This window comes from Camelus bactrianus, chromosome 22, assembly GCF_048773025.1.
Source record: "Camelus bactrianus isolate YW-2024 breed Bactrian camel chromosome 22, ASM4877302v1, whole genome shotgun sequence".
Taxonomy (NCBI): Eukaryota; Metazoa; Chordata; class Mammalia; order Artiodactyla; family Camelidae; genus Camelus; species Camelus bactrianus.
The window spans coordinates 22,793,019-22,820,410 of NC_133560.1; the positions used below are offsets into that span (position 1 = coordinate 22,793,019).

The following is a 27,392-nucleotide window of genomic DNA, read 5'->3' on the forward strand; positions in this document are numbered from 1 at the left end:
AGGAGAACCTTCTAAAACTTCTGCCTTTTCTTTCCTTTTTTCCTTTGGTATTACATGGAGTTGCCCTTCACTCTGAAATCTTGGCAGGTAATTATCAGAGACCCCTTTTTAGGTTCCCTGATGTCTTCCCTTCTGGGGCACCAGGTTCTACTTTTAGTAGGTGCCCCTCTTTCTCTTGGAGATAATCACATCAATTGGTCTCTTGTTCCAGGGGGATATGACCTAGAATCAGTTTTGTCTTTGAGAAATGAGGTCACTTTCCTGGGGGAGGTGTCAGGAGATTGTGGGAAGCCCCAGGCTGGGAGAGGAGGTTCTTCCTGGCTATTCCCGGTCACCTCCTGCAAAGGTGGCGATCATGCTTTTCAGTGAGGGATAAAGACTGGTCTGTATGGCTCTAGCCCCCACCAGTCCTCTGAAATGATTCAGGCAAAGGTTATTAGTGTCCTCCAGCAATTGACCAATTCCTAGTTTCTTTTCCATCCCATTTAACTTGACCTCTAGGGAGTATTTGAAATTGTTAACCAAAACTTGAATCTCCTCTCCTATACTCTTTCACACTTTTCCCTTTTGCTTCCAGTCTTGGTCCTTCACTGGCTGTTTGTCTGCCATCCAACATCAAATAAAATCTTAACCATTTCAAATGGTTTTAAATAACTATTTACCATCTTAACCATTACTTAACCACATATATGGTTCAGCGACATTAAGTACATTCACATTGTTGTGCAACCATCACAACTGTCTATCTCCAGAACTTGTTCATCTTCCTAAACTGAAACTCTGTCCCCATCAAAGATTAATGTCTCACTCCCCCTCCCCCGAATCCTTGGCACCCACCATTCTGCTTTCTGTCTCTGTGACTCTTACTGCTCTAGGGAACCTCATATAAGTGGAATCATAAAATATTTGTCCTTTTGTCTCTGGCTTATTTCACTGAGAATAATGTCCTCAAGATTCATCCATGTTTTAACATGTAGGCATGTTTCTAATTTTGAATTAGGAAAAATATCCTCACTTGGAAAGTAATCCACCAACATTTTAATGGATTATGAATAGGATTTGGGTTACTTTCTGCATTTTCCACAATGAATATTCATTATCTGGATTATTGAAAAAAACTCTTAACATTTTTTGCCTTCTGTTTTTCCTCTCTCTCTTCCCTGCCAGCTGTGTTGCTGGGGCTTCCCAGCTCCTGGATCTACCACTGAAGACACTTCTAAACTACATTCTACTTCTCATTGCCTGTTTATTTTTCACTGCCTCTTCTAAACACTTGTCTAGACAGGAAATCTCAGCGGGAAGCAGATATACACTTAAACCGGGTAATTTGAGGAGACTTTGGTAAAGGTGTGGTGGGAGGGTAAGGAAACCACACAGGAAGGATAACACGGTACCTTGGAGCTAGCAGCACCTGAAGAACATCCCAGAGAGGGGGAAAGCAGACTCGAGAGAGGAGGGAGCAGTTACTGATAGAATTTGGAGAGGGCCACCTGCCAGGACCTGTGGTCTACAGTCTAAGGGCACAGACGTCTGCAGTGATCAGGTAAGGATGGACGTGGGGGAGGGGGGAATACCCTGGCCTCATTCTCCTCCATCTCTCTGATCTCCTGCAAGGGTCTCCCTCTGCTGGAACCCAACTAGAAGTCAGAGAGCAAAAGGAGCCTGTTGATTTGATCCATGAAGTTCAAGGTCCTAGGACACAGAACAGGGGGAGGATGGAGAGTGTTTCTGGAGGCAATATGCAAGTTCTCTAGTGCCATTTCTCATTGAGGTAAAGCTCTGAGGGCAGGACTGGGATTCCCCCCTCAGTACAACGCCAGGCACAAAATCAATGTTGAATAAGTAATCATGAATCATAAGGAGAATGATTTTTGTTAAATTTTTTTATTTAAAAAAATTTTTATACAAATTTTAAAGGTTACTTTCCATTTACTGTTATTACAAAATATTGGCTATATTCCCCATGTTGTATAGTACATCCTTGGGCCTATCTTATATCCAACATTTTGTACTTCCCAGTTCCCCACCCCTGTGTTGCCCTGCCACCCCTGTCCCCTCACTGGTAGCCACTAGTTTGTTCCCTGTTTCTGTGAATCTGCTTCTTTTTTGTTATGTTCACTAGTTTGTTGTATTTTCTAGATTCCACATATAAATGATGTCATACAGTATTTGTCTTTCTGTCTGACTTATTTCACTTAGCATAATGCCCTCCAAGTCCATCCACATTGCTGCAAATGGCAAAATTTCATTCTTTTTTGTGACTGAGTACTATTCCATTATATACATAATGTAAAATATATATATATATATACCACATCTTCTTTATCTATTGATCTGTTGATGGACATTTAGGTTGCTTCCATAGCTTGGTAATTATAAATAATTCTGTTATGAACATTGAGGTGCATGTATATTTTCCTATTAGCTTTTATGGTTTATTTTTTTTCATGTGGCCCAAGAGTGGAATTACTGGGTCATAGGGTGAAGGAGACTAATTTTTATATTGTAAAATGTGTGTGTCTTACGTGTGTAAGATTTACCATAGTAACCATTTTTCCAGCTTTATTGAGATATAACTGACATATAAGATTATGTAGGTTTAAGGTATACAATGTGTTGATTTGATGCATTTATATATTGCAAAATGATTACCGCCATAGCCATTGTAATCATTTTAAAGTCACAAGTCAGTGGTGTTAAGTACATTCACCATGTTGTGCAATCATCACCTCCTCTAGGTCCAGAACTTTTTCATTCATTAATCCCAAAAGGAAACCTGGTACCCATCAAGCAGTTGCTCCCCATCCCCTTCTCCCTCTAGCTCCTGGTAACCACTAATCTGCTTTCTGTCTCTGTGGATTTACCTGTCCTGAATATCTCATGTAAATATAAATGCAGACTGAATTTTGGAAGTGGGTAATTTATCCCCTCATCTCTGACCTTCTTCTTTTTTCCCCTTCAGTTCTGCTCGTGGCTTCAGACACGTTGGTTGCCTATCAGGCCATTCTGGTAATGAGGGTGGGGTCTGAGTAGGGGAGGGGGCTGGCCTTCCTCTTCCCCCTCCTCTGCTCCCTCTGGGGCCCAGGGGATGATGGGGAAGCTGCCAGCTGATAATGAGACCCCCATCTCCCTTAATGACTCTCGGGGCTGCGGGGATGCCTCAGGCTAGCTCTGCCCTAATTAATTAACAGGGAATGCTTCCCACAGAGGAACTAGCCTCAATTCCTCCATCTCAGGCTCCTCTTGGCTCAGGCCCTGCTCAGGCCCCACCCCACAGCTGGAGCCGCCATCTGGGACAGTCTGGGGATGCTCCATCTGGACTGGCCTGCCCTCCTGAGGCTGGGGCCAAAGCTGGAGCCTCTGGTCAGAGTGGACCTGGGGTGGGCTCAAACTCTGGCCGCATCACTTGTTAACAAAGTGGGCTATGACCTAACCTCTTTGAGCCTCTCTTACATCTATAAAAGGGAAACAGTAGCCTTTCCCTTATAGAAAGAATGAGAGAGAGACTCATGGGGCCAAGGTGAGGAGAATGAGGCACTCACCTGGGCTGCAAAATGTTTGAGAGTGCCAAAAAAACCTCTGTAATTAAGGTAAATAATAACAGAATATTATTATTGGAATAGTAACTTCGAGAAGTCATAGATATGTTTATGGCCTTGATGGCAGTGATGGTTTTACGGATGTATACTTATTCCCAAACTCATCAAATTGTACACATCAAATATTTTCAGCATTTGACATCTCTTTATACCTTAATAAAATGGTTAAAAAAATGAAATGAATAGGGATATGAGACAGTGACTCTGTGTGTATCTGTCATGTTGTAATAGTGAAATAAGTCAGATTTTTTTTCCTTTATGAATTATTCTTTGGGAATGTAGTTATGTTATCTTTTCCCCATTCAGAAGTAACAAAGATATTCTCCTATAAAAAAGATAAATAAGAGTCCAATGTTAATAGTAAAAAAACACACAAAATTAATGCAAAAATACATGGCGAGCAAAATATCAAAATTTTAAAGACAAAATCAGTAAGAGTGTCCAGCTGAGCCATAGGGAGGCCTGAAGGACAAGGAAAAATCAGAAATTCTGATCCTGTCTTTATTTGAAATTTTGATATTTTGTTCATTGTGGATTTTTTTGCATTAAATTTGATTTTTTTTAAAAATATTGCATTGAAATATTATTTATCTTAAATACTGAATTTTGGGGGATGGGGCACTCCTTTACTTTTTCTTAAACTGAGATAAAATTCACATAACTCAAAATTAACCATTTCCAAGAGTACAACTCAGTGGCATTTGGTACATTCACAATGTTGTGCAGCCATCATCTCTAGTTCCAGAACATTTTCATCATCTCTAAAGGAGACCCCGTACCCATTGGCAATCAGCCCCCATTCCTCCTCCTCCCACCCCCAACCCCTGGTAACCACTATTCTGCCTTCTGTTCTGGACATTTCCTGTAAGTAGAACCATACAATACGTGACCTTTTGTGGCTGGCTTTTTTTCACTGAGCACAATAATTTTGAGGTATATCTACATTGTAAATGCATCAGTGCCGCCCATACATTTTGAACCCATGGTAAGTGCTTCCCTTGCTTCAGCTTCATCCAAGCCCTGAAGAATCATAGCAGCTAGCTTCTATTGAGCCCTTCACATATGCTTCATTTTAAAAATTTAGATATAATTGACGTATGTGTAAGATTAAGGTGTACAACATGTTGACTTGGTACATTTATATATTGCAGTGTGATTACCACCATACCATTAGCTAACACCTCTATCACATCACCTAGTTATCACTTCTTTTTTGTGGTGAGAACATTTAAGATCTATTCTCTTAGCAACCTTGAAGTTTATAATACAGAACTGTTGCCTATAATCACTATGCTGTGCATTAGACCTCCAGATCTTATTCATCTTCCAGTTCATTTTACCCTCACTATAACTCTATGAGGTAGTTCCTACAAATGCAAAGGCTCTGAACATTCTCATTTTACAGATAGGAAAACTGAAGCTTGGAGAACGTAGGCAAATTGTTGTAAGCCTATGGAGTGAATTATTAGGGGAATGGTATTCAAACGCAGGTAGCCTGATTCCAGACTCTGTACCCTTAATAGTGTGTAGGTAGAGTGCCTGGGCAGTGCTTGGCTTGTAGAGGGTTCTTGATACATGCAGAATCGCTCAGACCATGTGGATCCAGAAAGGACACACTCTGCCTGGGCCCAGACTAGGCTCTCTGAGTTGCCTCCCAAAGGCTTCCTAGTTGAGGTCAGGTAGATTTTGAATAACCTATAGAACATGTTGGGAGGTGGGAAGATGGACACACTGCTCTCTTTGCTTTGTGTCAAACACCCCAGGCACGTCTTGCTCAGAGCCTTTGCATTTGGTGTTCCCTCTGCCTGGATTGCTGTTCCCCCAGATAACTTCATGGCTCACTCCTTCATCTCCCTTGGGTCTTTGCTCAAATATCACCTGCACACACAGACCTTTACCCAATAAAGAAAGTTTCTCCTTCTCCACTCTTCATGTATTCTTTTCCTGATGATTTTTTCCCATAGGGCTTATCACCATCTGACAACAGTTTGCAAAGTGTGGTCTTGCAGATCCCTAAGGTGTGGTATCCCTGAGACCCTTTCAGGAGACCCACATGGTCAAAACTATTTTCACACTAATACTAAGGTATTATTTGCTTTTTTCACTATGTTAATCTATGCACTGATGGTGCAAAAGCAATGGTGAGTAACAGCTGCTAGCATCTTAGCATAAATCAAGGCAGCAACACCAACCTGCACTAGGAGTTGTTAAAGTCTTTGCTACCACACACTAATGGTTAAAAAAATAACAGAAGCCCATTTCATTTTATCATTGTCCTTGATGATGCAATAAAAAGTATTCATTTGATTAAATCACCACTCAAGTGCATGTCTTTAATTTTCAGATTTTAATTGGAGTGTTCTTTTTTTTTTTTAGAGATAATTTTTTAGAGTAGTTTTAGGTTCACAGAAATATTAAGCAGAAGATACAGAGATTTCCCATAAACATCCTCCCGTAAACTAAATGCACAGCCTTTCCAGCTATCAACGTCCCCACAAAGTGGTACATTTGTTACAACTGATGAGCCTACACTGACCCTTAATTATCATCCAAAGTCCACCGTTTATATTAGAGTTCACTCTCAGTGTTGTACATTCTAAAGTTTGGAAAAACATATAATGGCATGAATCCTTCATTATAATATCATACAGAGTGGATTCGCTGCTCTAGAACTTCTCTATGCTCCACTCATTCATCCTTCCCTTTCCCCTAACCCTCGCCAACCACTCATCTTTTTACTGACTCTGTGGTTTTGCCTTTCCCACGGTGTCATATAATTGGAACTATATAGTATGTAACCTTTTCAGATTGTCTCCTTTCACTTAGTAATATGCAGTTACAATTCTTTCATGTCTTTTCATGGCCTGATAGACTATTTCTTTTTATCACTGAATAAATTTCCATTATCTGGATGCACCACAGTTTATTTATCCATTCACCTACTGAAAGACATCTTGGTTGTTTCCGAGTTTTGGCAATTATGAATAAAGCCGCTATAAACCCCTGTGTGGAGGTTTTTGTGTAGACGTAAGTCTTCAACTCCTTTGGACAAAAAGAATGGAGGGCAATTATTGAACCATATAGAAAAAGTATGTTCAGTTTTGTAAGAAACTGCCAAACTTCTTTCCTTCCTTCCTTCCTTCCAAGTGGCCGTACCAGTTTATGTCTTTTTAATATTCTATATGATGAAGTGGGAAGTATGCCTAAAGCATTTTTGCTGCATGTTGGAGTACAGTGACAGCTGTCTCCAGGAAAAAACACTTCTGTGATTATTTGAATTGCAAGCTGAACAAGCCACTTTTTTCATGGAATGCCATTTTTAAACAGACAAACCTCAGTTACTCCAACATAGATATTTGGTAGACATTTTCACACAAATGAAAGAAATGGGTCTGCCACTTCAAGGAAAAGAGCTGATGGTATTTGTTGTCAATCATAAAATTTGAGCTTTTAAGTGAAAGTTAGAATTTTGAAAAACTTCTGTTCACCCTGTGATACTGACAGCTGTCAACAGTAAGAGCCTTTTCTGGTATCAATGGTCATGTTAACAAATGTTACTTCTTGATATTGAATAATAGAATGTGTTAATATTTGGATGATCTGTGTAATTCAGGAACAAATATTTTTCAAATGTCTAGTGCATGATGTTTTGAAATCATACATGGGTAAAAAGATGCACTCAGTGGATTTGAATGTTAATGGAGGACAAAAGGTTCCCTGGACAGTTTCAGATCGCCCATTGCAACTATCCTTTACAACGTGTCAAGGAGAGTCGGGGCTGTGTGTACAAAGAGTTGGAATTGGGGTGGCTGCTCCCTGTCTGTGTGACCTTGGTCAAGTAACTGAACCTCTCTGAGAGCCTGTCCCCTCATCTGGAAACAAGGGTAGTGATAGTTACCGTATACGAATGTGTAGATATAAGTAAAAGAGCCTGCCTAGACTAGGAAGTTGCCATCAACAACTGCTTGACAATAATAACAGCAAACATGCACCGGCTTTTTATCACACGCAGAGCTCTGTTCTCAGCTCTTAAAAATGGCAATTAGCTTTCAGAGGCGGTAGGAGATGTTGGAAGCAACCAACTCAGTGCCATTTGGGAAGAAAAGCAAAATCGACACTGCCCGGGGTACCCTAAAGAGAGCAGAGAATAATATTAATTACAATACTAATAGCAATGATTCGTCTCCCATTTGCACAGTGCTTCACGCTGCACGGAGGATTTCCAAGCTCCCGCACGTTAATTTTCTCAGCTTTAATTTTCCGTGGGGTCGGCAGAGTCATGTCCGCTGTTTAAATGGGGAAACCAGGCTCAGAGAGGGAGAAGGGGTGGCCCAAGCTCACACAGCGGCCGAGTGGCCGAGGATAGAATGTGCACCCAAGAGGGAGAAGCGGCGCAGCGGAGCCCACGAGGTGGCTGTTACCACCCGCTCAGGCCCGCCGAGGATGCGGGCGCGGGCCCGGCGGCGCCAGGGCCAGGTCCCGGCGCCCTCCAGGGACGTTAGACCTCGGGAGGGCTCGGGAGGCGGCGGGAGGCGGGGGTTCGGAGGCGCGGCTCTGAGCGCGGGGCGGGGGCTGGACGCCAGAGAGGCCACCCACCCATCCTACCCCAGGATCCCCTCCCTCCGCAAACACGCGGTGCCCTTTCTCCCGAGCGGCTGCGGAGCCTGGGCTGGGCGCGGGGGAGGCGGGGGGCATCCCGGTGGGGATCCCGCCCCCCCGCTTCGGCCGCTCGGCGCCCCCACGCCCACGTGAACGCAGGGCCGGCGCGGGTCCCAGCCACGGCACAGCGCGTCCCGGCTCCGCGCGGGTGCCTCCGCCTCTCAGTCCCGGAGCCGGCGCCGCGCGGTCTCTGGCGGGTCCCCACTGCCCGGGCCGGGCGCTTCGCGGGGCTCCGGCTCCTGCATCCGGGCGCAGCGCGCAGGCCGAGGGCGGGCAGGCCGCCGCCGCCGCTCCCGGCGCGGGTGAGTGGGCTCTGAGGTCCGGGGCAGGGGGATCCGAGGCCGGCTTGGCCTACGCTGGGGTCAGGTGGGTGGGGCGCACCCCCCCTCCGCCCACGTTCCTATCTCTCCGCTGCTCTTTGTCTCAGCTGCTGCCCCTTAGAGCCGTCGCCTCCTCTCACCTCCAGGCAGCCCTGGTGAGTTTCCTATCGCCTTAGGTACCCCAGGGTCTTCCTGTCCATCTCCCCCTCTTCTCATCCTTCCTACCCCTCTATCCGTGGCCTCTGCTTGTGGGCAGGTCTCCATCTCTGCCGGATGCCTGGTCCCTTTCCAGGGCTTTGTTCTGTTCTCTATTAGAGGGTTCATTCCTCCAACTCTGGAGGGACCTGGGTGTGACTGAGACTCCGGTCACCGCTGCAGGGAGCTGAGTCCGAAGTTGTGTGCGGTGGTGATGGGGTGTGTGTGTGACTAAATTTATGAGTAGGTTTGCCTTTCCAGAGAGGTGTGTGGGGCTGAATGTTTAAATGTGGGAAGGAATTTGGATGTCTGAAGTTTTGAGTCTTGTGTCCCAAGTTGTGTGTGTGTGTGTGTGTGTGTGTGTGTGTGTGTATGTATGTGAATTGCAGAACTGCCACTGCCCGTATGGAGTTTAATTTACAAGGAGTGTTATGCAGGGGTGTGAACGGGTGTGTATATGGGGTTGTGTATCCGAAGATGAATGTGGGGTTGTGTGTCCGATAGTGTGCGTGAATGTGTCAAGTGTGTGTTTAGGAATCATATGATTGATGCTGTTCAGTGGAGTTGCATTTTTTTAAATGGAAATAGATCAGGTACAATATTATGTTACAGGTGTACAGTATAGTGATTTGTAAATTTTAAAGATTACACACCATTATAGTTATTATAAAATATTGGGTATATTCTGTGTTGTACCTCTTAGTCCCCTATCCCTACATTGCCCCTCCCCCTCCCTCTCCCCGCTGAAAACCGCGTTTGTTCTCTCTACCTGTGAATCTGTTTCTTTTTTATTACACTCACTAGTTTGTCTTAAATTTTAGATGCCACACAGAAGTGATATCATACAGTATTTGTCTTCCTTTGTCTGACTGATTTCACTTAGCATAATACCTGGAGTTGCATTTCTGAAGGTGTGTGGGGTTGTATGTCGAACAGTTCTGTGTCTGCGTGCGGTTGTATGTCCATTGTCCACAAGAGGTGTGTGAGGTTGTATGTTTAAGCGTGTGTGTGTGTGATGTGTGATGTATGTGATTTCCTTCTTTTTTCCGCCCCTCCCTCACTCCTCAGGCCAACAGAGTATTGAGATAAAATGTATGGGAAGCATCCTCCTTTGCCCACTGTAGTTTGCTTCAGCTTTAGAACATAGGCGCTCCTTCCGTTTTCCCCTTGGCTCTAAGGGAAGGGTGGCTGGCACATCTCATCACATCTAAGAGCCTGGAGGTTGGGAGAACCAGGTGGGAGACCCATCTTTGAACCCCTGCAGGCACTGGGGGCACTAGAAGGGCCATTTCCTGAGCAGGAAACCTAAGAAGCAGGACCAAGATGAGCCCTTGGATCAGGAGATACTAGAGAAGAGAGAACCAACAGTGAGGGGAGAAGCCCCTGGGGGTCCAAGAGAGACTGAGAAAAGCCCAAGTGGAGACCAAGATCCTCGGAAGACCATTTCAAGTCAAGTATTGCTTGGCAAGTAATGCAGACAAGACCAAGCAAAATTGATGGGAAGACATTCTCCCACATCAACAGTTTCCTCTGTCCTCAGTCGTGTGTCTGTTGGATTCTTGCTGTTTATTAACCACAATTGGCATCTATTTCATGCTCACCAGGTGCTGTTCTAAGCATCACGTGAATCGGGCCATTAAAACCTTGAGAAAGTGACCAGTTCCTGCATGGCAGAGTGGGGTTTGAGATAAAGAGCTCATGTACGCTCTTCCTTTAGGCCAGGGGTCTGCAAATTTTTCAGTAAAGGGTCAGAAGGATTGTACAGCCACCCATAAAATCTCTGTCCCAACAACTCAACCCAGCCATTATAGTACAAAAATAACCATTAGACGACAAGTAAGGAATGAGTATGGCGGTATGCCAATAAAACTTTATTTACAAAAACAAGCAGTGGGCCGGATTTGGCCTTGGGACTATGGCTTGTTTATCTCTGCTATATACTGTATACTATTTCTTGTAAGGAAGAGACAGGAAATAGACAAAACTAGCTCTGGAGTTTTTGTAACTAGTTTGGATCTCAGCTGAACACTCCCTAGGGACCTATGGGCAGCTTCGCACTATTGCTTGGTGACTGGGAACATACATCCTTGAGGGGAGGGAGAAATTTCACATTTTCTGGGTAGCCTGTGGACCCATGTCTGGGATTTTTCACAGCCAGCTGAAAGACACTATTGTGGTTTCAAGTAACAGATCCTTAGGAGTTGGGGTTTGACATTGGGAACCAGGACTTAAACCTGGAGGAAGCAGGGTCTGGAAAGCCAAGGCAGCTGCCCCATCCCTGGGATGTGGGGAGAGTGGAAGAGGACAGGGAAGATAGTGATCTCACCAAAATCTAGGGACTTACCTGCTGGTGGAACTGAGAACTCTGACAGACTCCCAGCCTGATCTGGATGGATTCAGGGCTTGGGGTAGAGCTGGAGATGGGGGTGAGGAGGGGTATCTGAAGCCATGATCCCTCAGAGAGTTGCCGGAGGACACCAAGTTCCCCTTACACGTGCAGCAATCTTGGACATGGCTGAATGCAAAGAGGAGACAGGAAAGTCTGAAGTTAGGGAGTCAGTGCCTGGCACCCCAGAGTGACTCTGAACATCACATCCATCCATCACATCAAAGAAGGATCTGAAGATTTGAAGATTTGCAGAAGTACTTCAAAGATGGATCCTGAAGAACCACTGTGGTCAGGAATCATCACCATTTCTATCCCAAGGCGCTCCCCGGCCCCCCACTCCCATGCATCCTGTTGCTCACTTGGGCATTCACACAGAGCAGCTACGTTTATTGGGCACGACCTGTTTGCCAGGCACATGCTGATTTTGTCCCTGTGGAAAGCCCACTTGGCAGCACCTGTAGTCCAGACACCAAACCACATTAATTTGGGGGCCTAGCCCCGAAGTGCCTTGTTTTAAAGCTCTGTAAGCAATTGGTGCTCAGCAAAGGCTTGTTAATTTTGAGTTGGGGCAGCCCTCAGTTGTTTGTGATGATCTAGTGAAGTAAGGAGGGGGCTGGAGTCAGAGAATGACAAAAGACACCCCATTATATTGTGATCTATTTCTCTGTATCTGCTTAGCGGTGCCTGGGAGTGATTCTAGAGACCTAGATCCTATTCTGCCAGGACATGACCCTTGAACCCTTGGCAGCGTTCTCAGGTGGCACATCCCAACAGACCGACATCACCCCTTCCCCATGCCCAGACACTCTCTGTGTTCCTCACCAGCTTCTTCCATCCTTCCCCAACTCTACCCACATCCTTCTGTCCCATCCCTCACCAGGCCCGGGCCCTTCTGTCTCCCGCAGATAGACAATGAGTAGCCATGGCAACAGCCTGTTTCTGCGGGAGAGTGGCCAGCGGCTGGGCCGGGTGGGCTGGCTGCAGCGGCTGCAGGAGAGCCTGCAGCAGAGAGCGCTGCGCACGCGCTTGCGCCTGCAGACCATGACCCGCGAGCACGTGCTGCGCTTCCTGCTCCGGAACGCCTTCATCCTGCTGACTGTCAGCGCCGTGATCATCGGTGAGTCGTGTCGGAGGGGCAGGCTCTGCCCCTGGAGGGCGGGGACTTGAGGGAAGTTCCCACATTTCCTCCCTCCACTTATTTCCACCTGCACTCGTTCACCATCCCTCCGCCCTAGGACACACTCGCACAAATGGGTGCACACACTCCTGCCACACAAACATACACACATTTTTATGCATGCACAAAACTTAGAGGTGCAAACACGTGAACTCATACACGTACTTGCATATATATTCCAGAATTTACACATTCATACAAGCACATGCATTCCTCTGCACACGCAGTGGCACACATGTACTTAAGTACACGTGTACCCCCATGCTTGAAAATAGTGGTGTACACATGCAAGTCACACCTATATACACACATAGGAAAAACATGTACACCTCATGTATATGGGCCCTCATATACAGGCACAGGTACATATACACAGATGAACACACACTGTCACATATACACGCATATGTGCACATGGATGTGTGCAGACATTTACACGCAAACTTACACACATTTCAACAGTCACACATAAATTCATACATTCCACAGTGTACCAACAAACACACACACTCATGGAATATTTCTCTTTCTCTCATTGCCATCCATACACACCCTTCTTGGGATGGATGGCCTCTCCTTGGGGCTCAGTGACCAAATTCAACTCTGTGGACACCTCATTTTGGCCCTAGGGGTCAGCCTGGCCTTTGCCCTGCGCCCGTACCAGCTCAGCTACCGTCAGATCAAGTACTTCTCTTTCCCTGGAGAGCTTCTCATGCGGATGCTGCAGATGCTGGTGCTGCCGCTCATCGTCTCCAGCCTGGTCACAGGTGAGAGAGCCCAGGCTGGTGTTGGCCCCAAGGCCCATCCCAGAGTCCGGGCTCAAACCTGGAGCCAAGGCTGTTCCAAGCATGGGACCACCTCCCCAGCTCAGGCCCTCAGGTGTGGAGTGTGTACCTGGCCCTGAGTCCTTGGCTAGAGCCCGATCCCTGTCAGACTCGGCTTCCAGAACCCACATGACCCACTGCTTATCTCAATAACTTCCCTGTGCTCTTCCCTGGAGGTGAAGTACCAGCCTGCTAGGGGCTCAGCACCATCCGAGGAAAGGAAGGCTGCACGGGGCAGTCCAGGAGGGTAGCTGGGACACGCTGTGGATGGTCAAGGGGTGCGATGTGGATGAAGGTGTTTACGATGAAGGTGACAGGATGGTGGGTGGAGGGTGGGGTGGAGGTGCAGATGGACTGGGCGGGGGTTGGCAGACTTTTTCTGTAAAGGGCCAACTAGAAAACATTTTCAGCTTCAAGCGCCATGCAGTCTCTGTTGCAACTCTTCAGTTCTCCTGTTATACAAAAACAGCTGCAGATTAGTACGTAAACAAATGGGCATGGCTGTGTTCTAACACGACTTTATTTATAAAAATGGGCAGTGGGCCAGATTCGGGTGGTCGATTGCCAGTCTCCAGATTTGGGGACGGGGATGAAGACAAAGGCATGACAGAATGATTTCTTGGGTTGTGTTTTCCTAGAAGCAGAGCCTGGGATGGGGGTATTTGCACAAGCAATTTATTGAGGGATAGCTCTAAAGAGAAGCCTATGAGGAAGTGAGGTGAGCAGGATGGGGCAGGGAAAGAAGCTAAGTAGAAATGTGGGTTCAGAAGAAGGCTGACCTCTCAGCCTGATCCCATGGGGAGCTTTGGAGCATGAGCATCACAACAGAATCATTCTCCCCAACCCTGCCTCCATCTGAATCAAAGGAGCTGGCCTTTTGAATCCCTGTGCCAATCAGTCATAGGTCTCCCATGGGACTTTTGTGAGTAAGTTCCTATTCAAGAGACTTTGGCAGCATGCGCTGTTAGCAACCAACATGCTCAGCAGTGGAAGGAAAGGCATATCAGTCTGGTAAGAGGTGTCTGGATAGGGCACCAAAAGTATCTACTACAGACAGTGTATAGTGAGGTGGGTGGGAGGGAGGTGTGATCTTGGGGTGGGTAGTAGGATGAAGAGAGGAAAGCAAATGAAGTTACGGTGCAAAATAAGGGTCAATAGAGGTTGGAGTGGGGGCTGAAAATGTCAGCTTGGAGTAGAAGAAGGAAGGTTAGTGTGTGGTGTTTGGGGTAAAGGATGGAGTGGAAGAAGGTGTATTTGGAAAATAGACTGGGGGTTGGAAGATGATGATGTGGATAGAAGGATGGCGATGTGAGTGCTGGGCTGAGGCATAGGAGGAGGGAATGCTTAGTGGAATGATTGTGGCGGTGTGGGGAGGGTGGACCAATGGATGGGAGAGTGGGTGGTGGGTTGTGGACAGGGCTGCTTGGGGCTGCACCACTTGTCCTCCAGGTATGGCGTCCCTGGATAACAAGGCAACAGGGCGGATGGGGATGCGGGCAGCTGTATACTACATGGTGACCACAGTCATCGCCGTCTTCATTGGCATCCTCATGGTCACCATCATCCATCCTGGGAAGGGATCCAAGGAGGGGCTGCACCGCGAGGGCCGGATCGAGACCATCCCCACGGCTGATGCCTTCATGGATCTGGTCAGGTGATGTCCTTTCTAATTTTGATGGGTATTCTGGTCCTGCATGCAGTAGCCTATACTCAAGGGGAGACTAAGGGGACAGGCTGACCCAGCCTGGACATGTGACACTCAAGTTAAGCCTAGTTTTACTGGTAGCCATTTTCTGTCCTGGAGCCTTGCACAAATCCTCTGAGAGCAGCTTACTCCTAGGATATGATCTTTTGACCCTTAGGCTAGGGAGGCTATAATTACAGCATCTTGGGATGGGCTCAGGACTGGTGGTGTTGACCTGCTGTTCCCAAAATCCACTGGAAGGTGAACTATTTGCTTAGAGTAGCAAGATTTCGCCTGCCAGAATCAAGGCTGGCCATGGTTCTACTCTAGTCACTGACTTTGGAGGAACCTAGCATTGGAGAAGTTCAGGAGCTCTGTGTGTGTGTGTGTGTGTGTGTGTGTGTGTGTGTGTGTGTGTGTGTGTGTGTGTGTGTGTTTTGAGACATGCCTGGCACATGTGTGTGAACTGAAGTCCCTGAAGTGGCTTAGAGTCCTACTAGAGGGCTCAGACAGAATTTGGATTTGAGGTCCATCTGCACCCCTTAGCAGCTGTGTGGCTTTGGATACCTACATAAATTCTTTGTGCTTTGGCTTCTTTGCATGTAAAATGGGACGCCAGTAGCACTCACTTCTAGGGTTATTGTGGTGTTTAAATCAGATCACATAGGTAAGACGCTTAGCTCAGTGCCTGGGCTAGAGTCGGGATTCACATGTTGGCGGCCATGATCACTGTTGCTACTGTTATTACTCTCATCACCCTAGATTCTCTTCCAAGGTCTAACCACCTTCATTCATCTGATGTTTCTCTGCAGAAATATGTTTCCGCCCAACCTTGTGGAGGCCTGCTTCAAACAGGTCAGGGGGAAGGACACAGTCTGATCAGGAGGTTTGGAGGGTTGGAGGAGCTTGCTACTGAGTGAATGGTCCAGGAGTGAGGGGTGGGAAGAAGGACCTGACAGAGAACCATCTAGGGACTTTTGGAAGAGGCTGAAAGAAAGACTGGGCTTCCTATTGTTGTGGTGATCAAGGGAAGGTTAGAGAGAAGGACTTCTGCCAAGGTCTGCCTGGGGATGGTACTGAGGGAGGAACCAAGGCTTCTGATTATAGATGGTTGAGGAGACAATCCCCCAAACCTGTTTGACCATTGCCTAGGGAGCTAGTGAAAAATGCAAAATCTATACATATTTCTCTTATTCATTAGTTATTCAGTCCCTCACTTATCTACTTATCCACTCAATCCACTATGCATTGGTCAAATCATTCATTCAGGGAATTGAATAAGACTCTTCAGAGTGTAGGAGCTAGGAATTAGTATTGTAAAGAAATATCTCTAGGAGATTCTGATGTATCTGCTGAATTGAGTTTGGGCCAATATCTCCATATTTCAGTTTAAGACGCAGTACAGCACGAGGTTGGTAACCAGGACCCTTGTGAGGACAGATAATGGATCTGAGCCAGGCACCTCCATGCCTTCTTCATCCTCCATGGAGAATGAAAGCAGCCTCCTGGAAAACGTCACACGGGCCTTGGGCTCCCTGCAGGAGGTGCTGAGCTTTGAGGAGACTGTGCCTGTGCCTGGCTCAGCCAATGGCATCAACGCCCTGGGTCTTGTGGTCTTCTCTGTGGCCTTTGGGCTGGTCATCGGCGGCATGAAACACAAGGGCCGTGTCCTGCGGGACTTCTTCGACAGCCTCAATGAGGCTATTATGAGGCTGGTGGGCATCATTATCTGGTGAGTGCTGGGTTGTGATGGGAGGGGATGGTGGTAATGGTGCACGGGAAGGATGTTGCCAGCGCTGAGAAGTCAGATTGTGGGGCAGCTGCTGAAGTGGTTGTTGGGACCACTTGGCCAGTCATTTATATATACATTGGTTAATTCACTCACTTATTTATTCACTCATTTGCTCATGCATTTATTCATACCTTTCTGCGGTGATTTATTCACTCATTGACTCCCTTGTTCATCTGATTTATTCACTCATTTATTCATTTAATACTTGTTCTTCCATGCATTATTCATTCACTCCCTAAATTATTTATCCATCTATAAATTCTTCTGTAGATTGACCAAATTGTCCATTCACTCATTTATTAATTTGTATTCATTCTTCCATGCATTGGTTCACTCATCTTATCATTCATTTATTCATTCTTCTGTGAACTGGTTAATTCATTCATTTGCTCATAAATTCATTCACAAACTCATCCATGCATTAGTTAATGCATTGATGGAATGATTGATTTCCTAAGTCATTTATGTATCAGACTGATTCTTTGACCTATCTCTACATTTCTTATTCTCTCATTCACTTAGTCAGATATTCCCTGCATTCATTCACCCATTTGCTGAATACACTTATTCATTCACCCACCCATTATTCATGTCTCATTTGCTTATTTTCTTACTCATTTATCCACTCTCTCATTATTTCATAATTGATTGATTCACTCATTCTTTAAACTGCTTCACCCACTCAGCAGATATTTTCCCAGGCTGACTTTGTTTTGAACTCTGGAATACAGAGATACATTGAATTTAGTCCTTGTCCTCAAGGACCTCACAAAGTCTTGGAGGAGACAGATACATATTAGATGAATATAATACAAGGTGGAAGGTTCTGTAGTCAAGAGACATTAAAAAATTATAGGGAAGTAAGCAGCCAGTGAGGGATATGCAGTGAGCTCTACCTGGGAAGGGGGGGAGGAAGTCATGGAGAATTCCACGTCTGAGTTGGGCTTTAAAAGGTGAGTAGGAATCCAAGAAGACGGGAGAAAGGAAGAGGCACTTCAAGCAGAGGGGGTAGAACATGCAAAGCTTGAAAGAACCTGAGTTGTTTGGAGAACATCGAGGAGTTGAAGAAGGTGGGAGTGTAGGATAAGGTGGGAGTCGTGGTAGAAGATGTTAACAAGGCTGTTTGGTCCCAAACTGGGGAAGAATGTACATCATCCCAAATAATTTGAAAGTTGCACAGGGTGCTAGAGGCTACACTGAGAGCTTGGAAAAGCAGCTGAGGGAATTGGGAGGGGAAGCTTATTAAGGATAAGCAAGAAGATTGAAGAGAAGTATTGAAAGCTCAACTGAACTGGGAACCATGAGTTTATAGTCTTATCATTGGCATGTTTGGGAAATTAGCCTTATGTGCCAGGTAGCTGAGACTAGGAGGAAGATGTCATGTGCAATTGATCAGAATTGAGGAATTTTGCAGAAGATGAAAGGGAAGGATGGAGGTGAGGGAGTTGGGAAAGGAGTTTGCAGAGTATTCATAGAGGTAGTTCTAGTGCTGAAGACAACTCAGCAGCCACCCACCAGGGGCAACCCCGAGCCCAGCGTGGGAAACACAGGCGCGGCTGGCGGAGTCCCCTGTATCCTCACTGCCACAACCTTAGGTTGGATTTCATCGTTTCTGACCCAAGCTATTGCACCAGTTTCCCATGTGATCCCTACCTCTTCCAACACACCCCCATGACACCACCAGGTGTAGACTTCAATTTCTAAAGAGAGAAATAAGAAATGAAGCCTGGTGACGGGTGAATTATGGCACTGCTGGCAGAAACTCACAAAACTAAGCAATGGGCTGGTTTGTGGGGAAAACAAGCGAGCCCCTGATGAATTTACTTCTTCTGTCTTCTCTACTGTCACTTTTCACTCACTGCCCTAGCCACACTGGTTTTTCTCTCTGCTCCTCCAATACTCCTAGCTCATGTTTATCTCAAGGTCTTTGCACAGTGCCCACAATACTCCCCCCTCAGATATACATGGTTCCTTGTCATAATTCAGGCCTCAGCTTAAATGTCATCTCTTCAGAGAAGCCCTCCCTGACCACTCATTCTTAAGCAGCCCCACTCAATGACTCTCTTTTGCAGTTATCGCCACTTGAAGTTTTTAATTATGTATTTCTCTGTGTATTGCATATCTTCTCTGTTAGAATGTAAGCACCATGAGGGCAGGGACCACGTGACTGGAACATAATGGGTGCTCAATAAATACTTGATAAATAAATAAATAAATACTAGATAAATAAATAAATAAATAGATAGTTTGGGAAAGCAGGCTGTTGGAGATGTCTGTGGGAAATCCAGGTGAAGTAACTTGGGGCTGGCGAATGAGTGAGAATATACAGTTACAGGAAAGAGTAAATAGGGGCACACAGGTCACAAATGTAGAGTAAAGAATTGGGAGCAGAGAATAAGGGAAGTGAGAAGCCCAGAGATAGGGAGTGTCTGTGCAATGTCTAGGGAAGGAATGCTGAAGACAGTGATTATTTGGGGAGACTTGAATGGGGGAGTGGGTGAAGGGGGACCTTATAAGAGTGTATGTCTTGGAGCTGTAGGAACTTTTCTGCTCTCTGAGGGTGGGCTGTGGGTAAGCAGGAAGAGAAGCTGGGATGTGTTTGTGGGATCTAGCCCCATTTATTATTGTGTGGGGAAGGTTGGAGTGGAGTAGAATACTGTATGGTTGGGGAGTTGCCTTGCTCCAGGGTCTATGTGGGGGGAGCCTTGGGGATGCTAGTTCCAGGCTTGTAGGGGAGGTCATGAGGAAGGCCTGACAGGTGTCTGGCTTGGCCCAGGTATGCACCTGTGGGCATCCTGTTCCTGATTGCTGGCAAGATCCTAGAGATGGAAGACATGGCTGTCCTGGGGGGTCAGCTGGGCATGTACACCTTGACCGTCATCGTGGGTTTGTTCCTTCATGCCGGTGGCATCCTGCCCCTCATCTACTTCCTCATCACCCATCGGAATCCTTTCCCCTTCATTGGGGGCATACTGCAGGCCCTCATCACTGCCATGGGCACGTCTTCCAGGTACGGCCTTGTCCCCCACCACTGGTACCCTTCCTAGGTTCATTCTTTGTCTTTCTCAGGCTCTCCCAGGAGTCCCGCCCTTCCTGCCACTACAGAACCTCATCTGGGCTGTATGGGAATGTCAGGGGCTCTTGGAAGTCTCCACTTGCTCAACATCTAGGCACAAATCTTTGTCCTGGGCTGGGTCTCCTGACTCTTTGTTCTCTGTTTTCTAGTTTCTCCATTTAACGTGGAGGGAGAACCAACTGCCAATTTTGGGGTTAGGACAAAGTTTCCAACATGCCCCATGTTCTTAGTCATTTTCTAGCTCAGAGGGTCTCATTTCCCCTTGAGATGACCTCTGGGAACTCTCTTGGCTTCTTCCTTTTTTTTTTTTTTTTTCGATTCAGTGGGTTAATAAAGAGCTCCCCTTTGCCCCATCATCCAAATTCAGAATGATGTGAGAAATATTACTAGAGCCAACCAGATGGAAGAAAAATATCATTTTTTATTGCTTACAAAACACTGATTGGGAAATGTGCCTTTTGATCTGTGGCCAAGTAGGATTGGTGCCATTGTATCCCAGAATTCAACTCAAGTTGTTGCCACAGATGTGGACACCAAAGGATCCTCTTTGTGGGTCCAGGCTTCTCACTGGATGACATGAAGCTGACCAGACAGAACCCATGTTTTATAGACCAGTTGATCCCAGGTGGGGAGAGAGACCTAGAAGTTTAGTGTAACTGAGGTCACTCCCTGAGTGAACATGGAAAGTGGGGAATAGGGGTCTTCTGTAACACCCTCTCTTAGCCCTGATGTGTGGGAGCTCATAAGACCCTTAGTATCCGTTCTGGGAGTGAATAGTTAGAGCAGTGGCATGAACCAATGTCTAGTGAGTAGGCTTAAACTATTGAATTTAAGTGGGTCAAAAGACCTTCAGCCTTGGGGACCGCATTGCTGTGTGCTTTCTGTGTCAGGAGTCCCTCTCCCCCATGCACGGCTACCAGCTTCTGAAATGTCATATGCCTGCCATCTTCCCCTTCCACTAGCCCCCACCATGTCTCCCAGTGTTCTCATGGGGTGGCCTTCCCTTGGCCCATTGCCACCCCGTGTGCTCAGCCCCTGGGGCTCTCTCCCCCAGCTCTGCGACACTGCCCATCACCTTCCGCTGTCTGGAAGAGGGCCTGGGCGTGGACCGCCGCATCACGAGGTTCGTGCTGCCCGTGGGGGCCACCGTCAACATGGACGGCACTGCCCTTTATGAGGCCCTGGCCGCTATCTTCATTGCCCAAGTCAACAACTACGAGCTCAACCTGGGCCAGATCACAACCATCAGGTGAGCAGCCCTTGGGTGTTTCCTGCCACAGGTGGGACCGAAGAAGCCATCAGCTTGGCCGAGGAGGAGGGAGCTACGGCTGGAGGTAAAGATGTTGGAGAGGGTATGTGGGAAGGGTCTAGTCACCCGTACTGGAAGAGGTTAAAGGTGAGACTTTGCAACCTGAGGCTGATGTTCAGGTCAGTTCTTCTTTCACATGCTATTGTGATAGATCCTTTGGTCCAGCGTTTTCCAAAGTATGGCTGGTGCATCCTAATAACTGAGATTCTTGTTATAAATATGGATACTGGGCCCCATCACCCAGCAGTTTCAATTTAGTCATTCTAAAAATAACAGCAAAGATTATCATCTCCTTCAGCTCTTTGCTCCAGTGTCCCCCTTTCAGGGACGCATTCCCTGAATATCCTATTTAAAACTGCATGTCTGGACTTTCTTGGGCTGAAACATTTCCCCTTAGAACCATGTGCCTTAGTATATATTTTACTTATTCATCTTGCTTATTGCTTGCTCCTTCCCCCCGCCACTAGAATGTAAGCTCCATTTTGAGCAGGATTTTTTTTTTCCTATGGGAATTTGTTTTAGGTGTTTAGCACATGGTAAATGCTCAATAAATATGAGTTGAAGGAGTGAATTTATTGAAGGCTCTGTAAACAGTCTTGTGCAAAGTGCCTCTGTGCCCATTAGTTTGATCCTCTTAAGACCCCATGAGGTGGATAGAATTATCATTATTGTTTTAGAGGGTAAGAAATGGAAGTTGAGGCAGGTTAAGTTACTTGCCCAAGATCACATAATAGGAAGTGGTGGGTTCTTGAACCAGTGTTGTTAACTGCAGAGCGCAGGATGGGAGGAGGGATGGATGGGGAGTGGGAGGAAGGAGCATGCATTTAAGGAGCTGGGCTGGGAAGCAGGGGTACCTCTGGGCAATGGTGTGAGATTCTCCTGCCCAGGTGGAGAGTGTGAGTCAACAGACTCTACCTTCTTCTGTCCCACAATCAGCAACCTCTTGATGTCTTCATGTGGGCATGAAGCACTTGGAGTTCATGGGGCTGTGGTTCTCTATTCCCCGTGGCCCCTGAAACAGGTCTCATAAATACTGGGTATTGGAGGCTAGCCTCATGTCCAATCAGCCAGAAAATATTTATTGTAGTAGTATGCCCAGGATCTGGGAATATAGCTGTGAGCAATACACTCACGGTCCTGTATTAGGTCTGTTTGGAAATCAGATGACACAGACAATTCTGGATTTGGGGAAGGCTTCATTGAGGGTTTTCCTCATGGCTTGGGCTCCTGGTAGTAAGGACTCTGCACGGACTCCCAACAAAGGCTGACTGGGATGTGCTGGACACAACTCTCCAATGCTCTAATCTTGTGCAGGAATTTTTTGAAAGAAAAAGAGATTCAGTGTGACTCCTGCGCTGAGAGAGACCCAGGGGCCAGTTTATTAGATTGTCTCCATATCCTTAGGAAAAACAAACTTGGAAAGATTTGCAGTAATTTTGTGGGTGTGGGTTTGCCTTTGTTGGTTCCCTCCTTGCCCAAATATTCATTTGGTATCTACATGCCAGGCATTGTGCTTGGCACTTGGAGGACCTAAAGAGGTGAGAGGCATGAACCCTGCTTGGAAGGAGTCCCCAGTCTATAAGAGGGACCACAAATAAACTAAACATTCCCACGTGGTCTGCTAAGTGCTGTGTTGGGGAAGCCATGTGCTGTGGGAGGAGACACCTGACCCAGTCTTGGAGAGGAGGCAGTGAGTGAAGCCCTCATAGACAGGTAACACCAGAACTGAATGTGGAAGGAGGGATAGGACCTGGCCAGGTGGAAAGGAGGGACATGGGTAAAGGGAATCATGATATTTGAGAGCAGTGGATCTCAAAGTAGACCAGCAGCAGCAGCCTCTGGGAACCCGCTAGAAAATGTAAATTCTTAGACCTCACTGCAGTCCTAATGAAGCAGAAATTCTGGGATAGAGCCCAGCTGTCTGTATTTTAACTAACCTTCTAAGTGATTCTGATGCACAGTTAAGTTGGAGAACCACTAGGGGGCTCATTAAGGCTGGGGTTTAGAAGGAATGTAGGGGAGTAGAAGGACATGGGTCTGGAAAGATGGCGGGGGCAAGCTCAGGAAGCCCCCAGTGCCAAAAGTTCCAACCTAACAGCAGATATTTTTTAAAAAGTGTTGAATGCTTTCTAAAGGGCAAGTTCTGTGAGGAGACTGAGGGGTGAAGAAGAAAAAAATAAGACATGGTTCCTGAACCCAGGGAAGATCCAATCCAATGAAGGAAAAAGCCACACAAATGATGGTGATGAGGATGATGATGACAGTGATGGTGATGATGATGTTGATTATGGTGGTGATGGTGGTGATGATAGTGATGGTAGTGATAATCATGTTGCCTTCTACCTCAGGGGGGATCATCGAGGTTACTGGGTGTGAATGGACCCAACTTTCTGCTCCCACAACTCTAATGTATTGTGGTATATACATCCATCCATGCTTCCTTCCCCCTAATCTCAGTTTAAACTCTGTTCAAAACTCATTCCTCTGCCACCCCCAAATCTCGTTCCTCCTATCTTCTCACTCTGTCCCCCATTCTATTGCTTATTTGTATTTTCAACTCCATTGCCTCTACTTGACGTTTCTCTGTAGCATGTGAAGCCATGCTGATGTCTCTCACATATTATAAAAATAAAGACTTTATACCTAGAATGGTAATGATCTCAGGGAAGCTGGACTCCAGCGCCCATGCTCTTTAGTGGAGCATCCCACCCTCCCTGACAGCTATATGCCCCTCTTGGCTACGTAGGGATTGTGGATGAAAGCAGGTACCACAACATCACATAGCATAGTACAAAGCTGGCTTGGTTGGAAATACTTATAACTAGGGTCCCCAGCAGGATAGAGTGCTCTCTCTTTTTATAGGGGTTCTGAGAGACCACCTTGTAAATAAGGAAAACACTCTGAACTTGGGTCTCAATGTCTTAGGGGATGTTCAGGGATACCGCTTACATCTGGACCCTATGGCTAATACCAGTGCCTAGACCCCCAGAGGTTGCCACTGGGTCCTCCTTCAAACAGTCTTTGGTTGGGATATAGGAAGCCTTTTCTAGGGGAAACCAAGGATGCAGTGAAGATGATAGAAAATAATTTCAAAGGAACACATTTTTATTTGCTTGTCTGTCTAAGTTAGGGTCCCAGACATTGCAGTGGGCACTTTTCATGGGAAGCTTTGACATCTTTGGGAGTAGGGAAGTCATCAAAAAGGGTAAGGATTGGAGATTTTGAGGGGTGTTCTTAAATGGACCAGGGAACTGAGCATTACTTCTAGTTTTTTCCTGAGAGTCTATGGAAAGAGCTTTGTGGCAATGGCCAGCTTGAGATCCATCAGGCAATGCTTCAGAATTTAGTGGCAGATTGCGTTTGGATGGTTGGGGGTTCCTAGCTTGGACCAAATCCAAAACTTGCCCAAAGAAGTTTGAGTTGGCTTCTTGGATCCAGGTAGAATTACCTCATCCCTTTGAGAGCATGATGCCTGCCTCCCAAGGGCATGCCCGGATCACTGTTTATGCCAGGGCCAGCTCTTGGAAGAGATATTCTCTCTCACTTAGGATAATGGTAATAATCATTTTTGGGACCCCATTCTCAAAGTGCTGTTCTCTCTTGATGCTCATAATAACCCCTCAAGTGAGGTATATGTCTTTCATTCTATAGATGAAGAAGTGTAGGCTCTGAGTTTATGTCCAAGGGTGTATAGCTAATGAATAAAGTCTGCTGGACCCCAAAGTCCATTCTCTGTTCACCAACCCAAGTGTTTGCTCAATCACTGTTCTGATATAGACATCATCTGGGTTAAGCATCCTGAGTAGCTCCAATGTTCATGATTATAGAATTTGGGAAGGGGCTTCAGAGGTCACCAGGAAGAGGGGCTTCAACCTCAGGGCCCAACACCTTTCCTGGCAAGCTCAGTGGTTTTATAATTTTTCTTAGCACACCTGCTTGGCATCTGAATTGATGCTGGAGCTAAAATCTAGCCTACTTCTTGATCTGGTCTGACCCTCTACTTAATGGTGGACCACCATCTTTTTTGTTTGCTATGTGTCTTACCTTTAGTTTTCCCAAACCATATATATGTAAATGTATAATTTTTTAAAAATTTACTCAACACTATAGACAGTTTTTTTCTTTAAACTCTAAACTTGGCCCACCTTCCAGAGTTCCATTCCTGGCGACTGGACCTGTCTATACTGATCTGCCTACTTCTAGTCTATGCATACACAGGAAACTCAAGCTCCTGTTTCACAATTGCTGCCTGAGTTGATTCTTCTGCCCTCTTTCAGCCCCCAGAGGCAGCTGGTTAAATCCCTACTCTTGCACCTGCAATATTAGTTGTTTGAACCTACAAACATCCATCATTGGGTGGATGGTCCAACCAGATCCCAACCAAGGTCGAGGGGACCTATTTGTATTGGCATTCAATGAAAAACACTCTGGATTTGCTTTCTATTTGGGGGAATTTGATTTAAGGTTTCCTGGGGAACTGACTCCTTCCCTTCTGTTGTGTCCCTTCTTACACTGCCTCATCTCTCCCTTCCCTCCTTCTGCCTCCCTGTGTTCTCTCTCCATGTGCAGTATCACGGCTACAGCAGCCAGTGTTGGGGCTGCTGGCATCCCCCAGGCAGGTCTGGTCACCATGGTCATTGTGCTCACCTCGGTCGGCCTGCCCACTGAAGACATCACGCTCATCATAGCTGTGGACTGGTTCCTGTGAGTGCCTGCAGACTCTGGTGCTATGTCTCCTTGAACCCTCTGCTTTCCCTGCGAGACTCACTACCCACGGTCTCTCATTCCAGCAAGGACAGACTTCTAGAATTTTAGAGTGAAAATGAGGCCTTGGAAAATACTACAAGCCATTGCCTTTGGATCCCAAATTCCATAGTTAACCTTGGGAAGCAGGGCAGGGAGGAGATAAGCCATGAGGGCTTTACCCATCATCCAGAAAATGCCTGTTACACCCGTTTTATATAGAAGTCAGAAAAAGATGATCCATGGAGGCAGCGTGGCTTGCAAAAGTTTTTAAAAAATTCTCAACTTTTAAAAACATATACTTTTTTTTTACATATAAAAGTCTGGACTTTTGTCCCAACATGGGAACTGTCAGCTGGATCTGACTCCCATTCAGATGGTCTCCTGGGCTTATTTACTCACAGTGGTTTCCTTCCTCATCCAATGTACTGTTCAGCTCATGACCCCTAATTTTCTGTATCAGATGATTACATTTTTTTAAAAGAATTGCATTGCTAAAGTCAAACTTGAGCATGTCAGAGGTTGGTCCAACCAGCATTAGTTAGGAGGGGAAATGGAGGACAAAGAGAGGGAGGGACCTGTTTGGGTTTATGCGGTTGTGGATTGAACTGAAATGTGAGCCCCAACTCCCAGGCACAAGTAGTCCCCCGCTGCTTCACCCTCTTCTCTGCGGAGTTCCTCAAACTTTGACTAAAGGCAGCTTCTCTCTTCCCCTTCCCTCCCCAGTGACCGACTTCGCACGATGACCAATGTGCTGGGGGACTCTATCGGAGCAGCTGTCATTGAGCATTTGTCACAGCGGGAGCTGGAGCTGCAGGAGGCTGAGCTCACCCTCCCCAGCCTGGGGAAGCCCTACAAGTCGCTCATGGCGCAAGAGAAGGGGGCGTCCAGGGGACGAGGAGGCAACGAGAGTGCCATGTGAGGGCCCCCAGCTCTGCCGTCCAGAGGGAAGCAAAGGGGCCCGGGGAGGTGTTCCTGGGGAAGACCCACTTCCTGAGTGACTGTGCAATGAACACACATCTTTCCAGCGTGTTTGGGGAAAAATGACATAAAGGAGCAGGACTGAAAAATGTCTAAGGTGTTTGTTTCTCTCTGAGCATATGCTGAGAATTTGTGGGAGGGCTGTGAGCAAGGCAGGGGAGGAAATGTTTTCCCTGGGATTGGGGGTAAGGGAAGCTTCAGGTTCAACAAGGTGAGGGATCAGCTCACGTTCCTCAATTTCTCAAGGACTGGTGGAACTGTAGAAGGTAAAGGAAAACCACTGTTTCTCATAATAAAACCATATCCATGGCCTCTGTGTCGGGGGTCCCCAAGATCACCTTCAGGCTCGATGATATGATACAAGAACTCACAGAACTCGAAAAAGCTGTGATGCTCACATTTATGGTTTATTGCAGTGAAATGACACAGATTAAAATCAGCAGAGGCAAAAAGTGACTGGGACAGGGGCCAAGAGAGACCAGGTGTGAGCTCCCAACTCTGCTCTCCCAGTGGAACTGCATGGACAGTACTTAATTCTCCCAGCAACGATGGGTCACAACACGTATGAAGCCAACCAGGGGAGCCCACCTGAGCCTTGGTGCCCAGAGTTTTCATCAAGGTCTGTCACATAGGCGTTGGGTACC

General features: G+C 46.5%; 1 protein-coding gene across 1 annotated transcript; it reads left to right on the forward strand.

The window, feature by feature from the left end:
• The first annotated feature begins 8,235 nt into the window (after positions 1-8,235).
• On the forward strand, positions 8,236-26,829 carry SLC1A6 (solute carrier family 1 member 6). The gene is made up of 10 exons (XM_074350028.1): positions 8,236-8,560; positions 12,068-12,279; positions 12,969-13,106; positions 14,613-14,817; positions 15,660-15,702; positions 16,236-16,579; positions 19,416-19,649; positions 20,770-20,964; positions 25,594-25,728; positions 26,494-26,829. Exons 2-10 carry the CDS (start codon positions 12,075-12,077, stop codon positions 26,687-26,689), a joined length of 1,695 nt encoding a protein of 564 aa, XP_074206129.1. The 5' UTR covers positions 8,236-8,560; positions 12,068-12,074; the 3' UTR covers positions 26,690-26,829.
• The last annotated feature ends 563 nt before the right edge of the window (positions 26,830-27,392 follow it).

What these genes read in the sequence shown, in the direction of transcription:
- SLC1A6 (XM_074350028.1), top strand. Translation starts at nt 12,075, where the DNA reads ATGAGTAGCCATGGCAACAGCCTGTTTCTGCGGGAGAGTGGCCAGCGG. An exon ending in GGCCAGATCACAACCATCAG is followed by an intron (nt 20,965 to 25,593) that starts GTGAGCAGCCCT and finishes CTCCATGTGCAG; the next exon opens with TATCACGGCTACAGCAGCCA. An exon ending in ATAGCTGTGGACTGGTTCCT is followed by an intron (nt 25,729 to 26,493) that starts GTGAGTGCCTGC and finishes TTCCCTCCCCAG; the next exon opens with TGACCGACTTCGCACGATGA.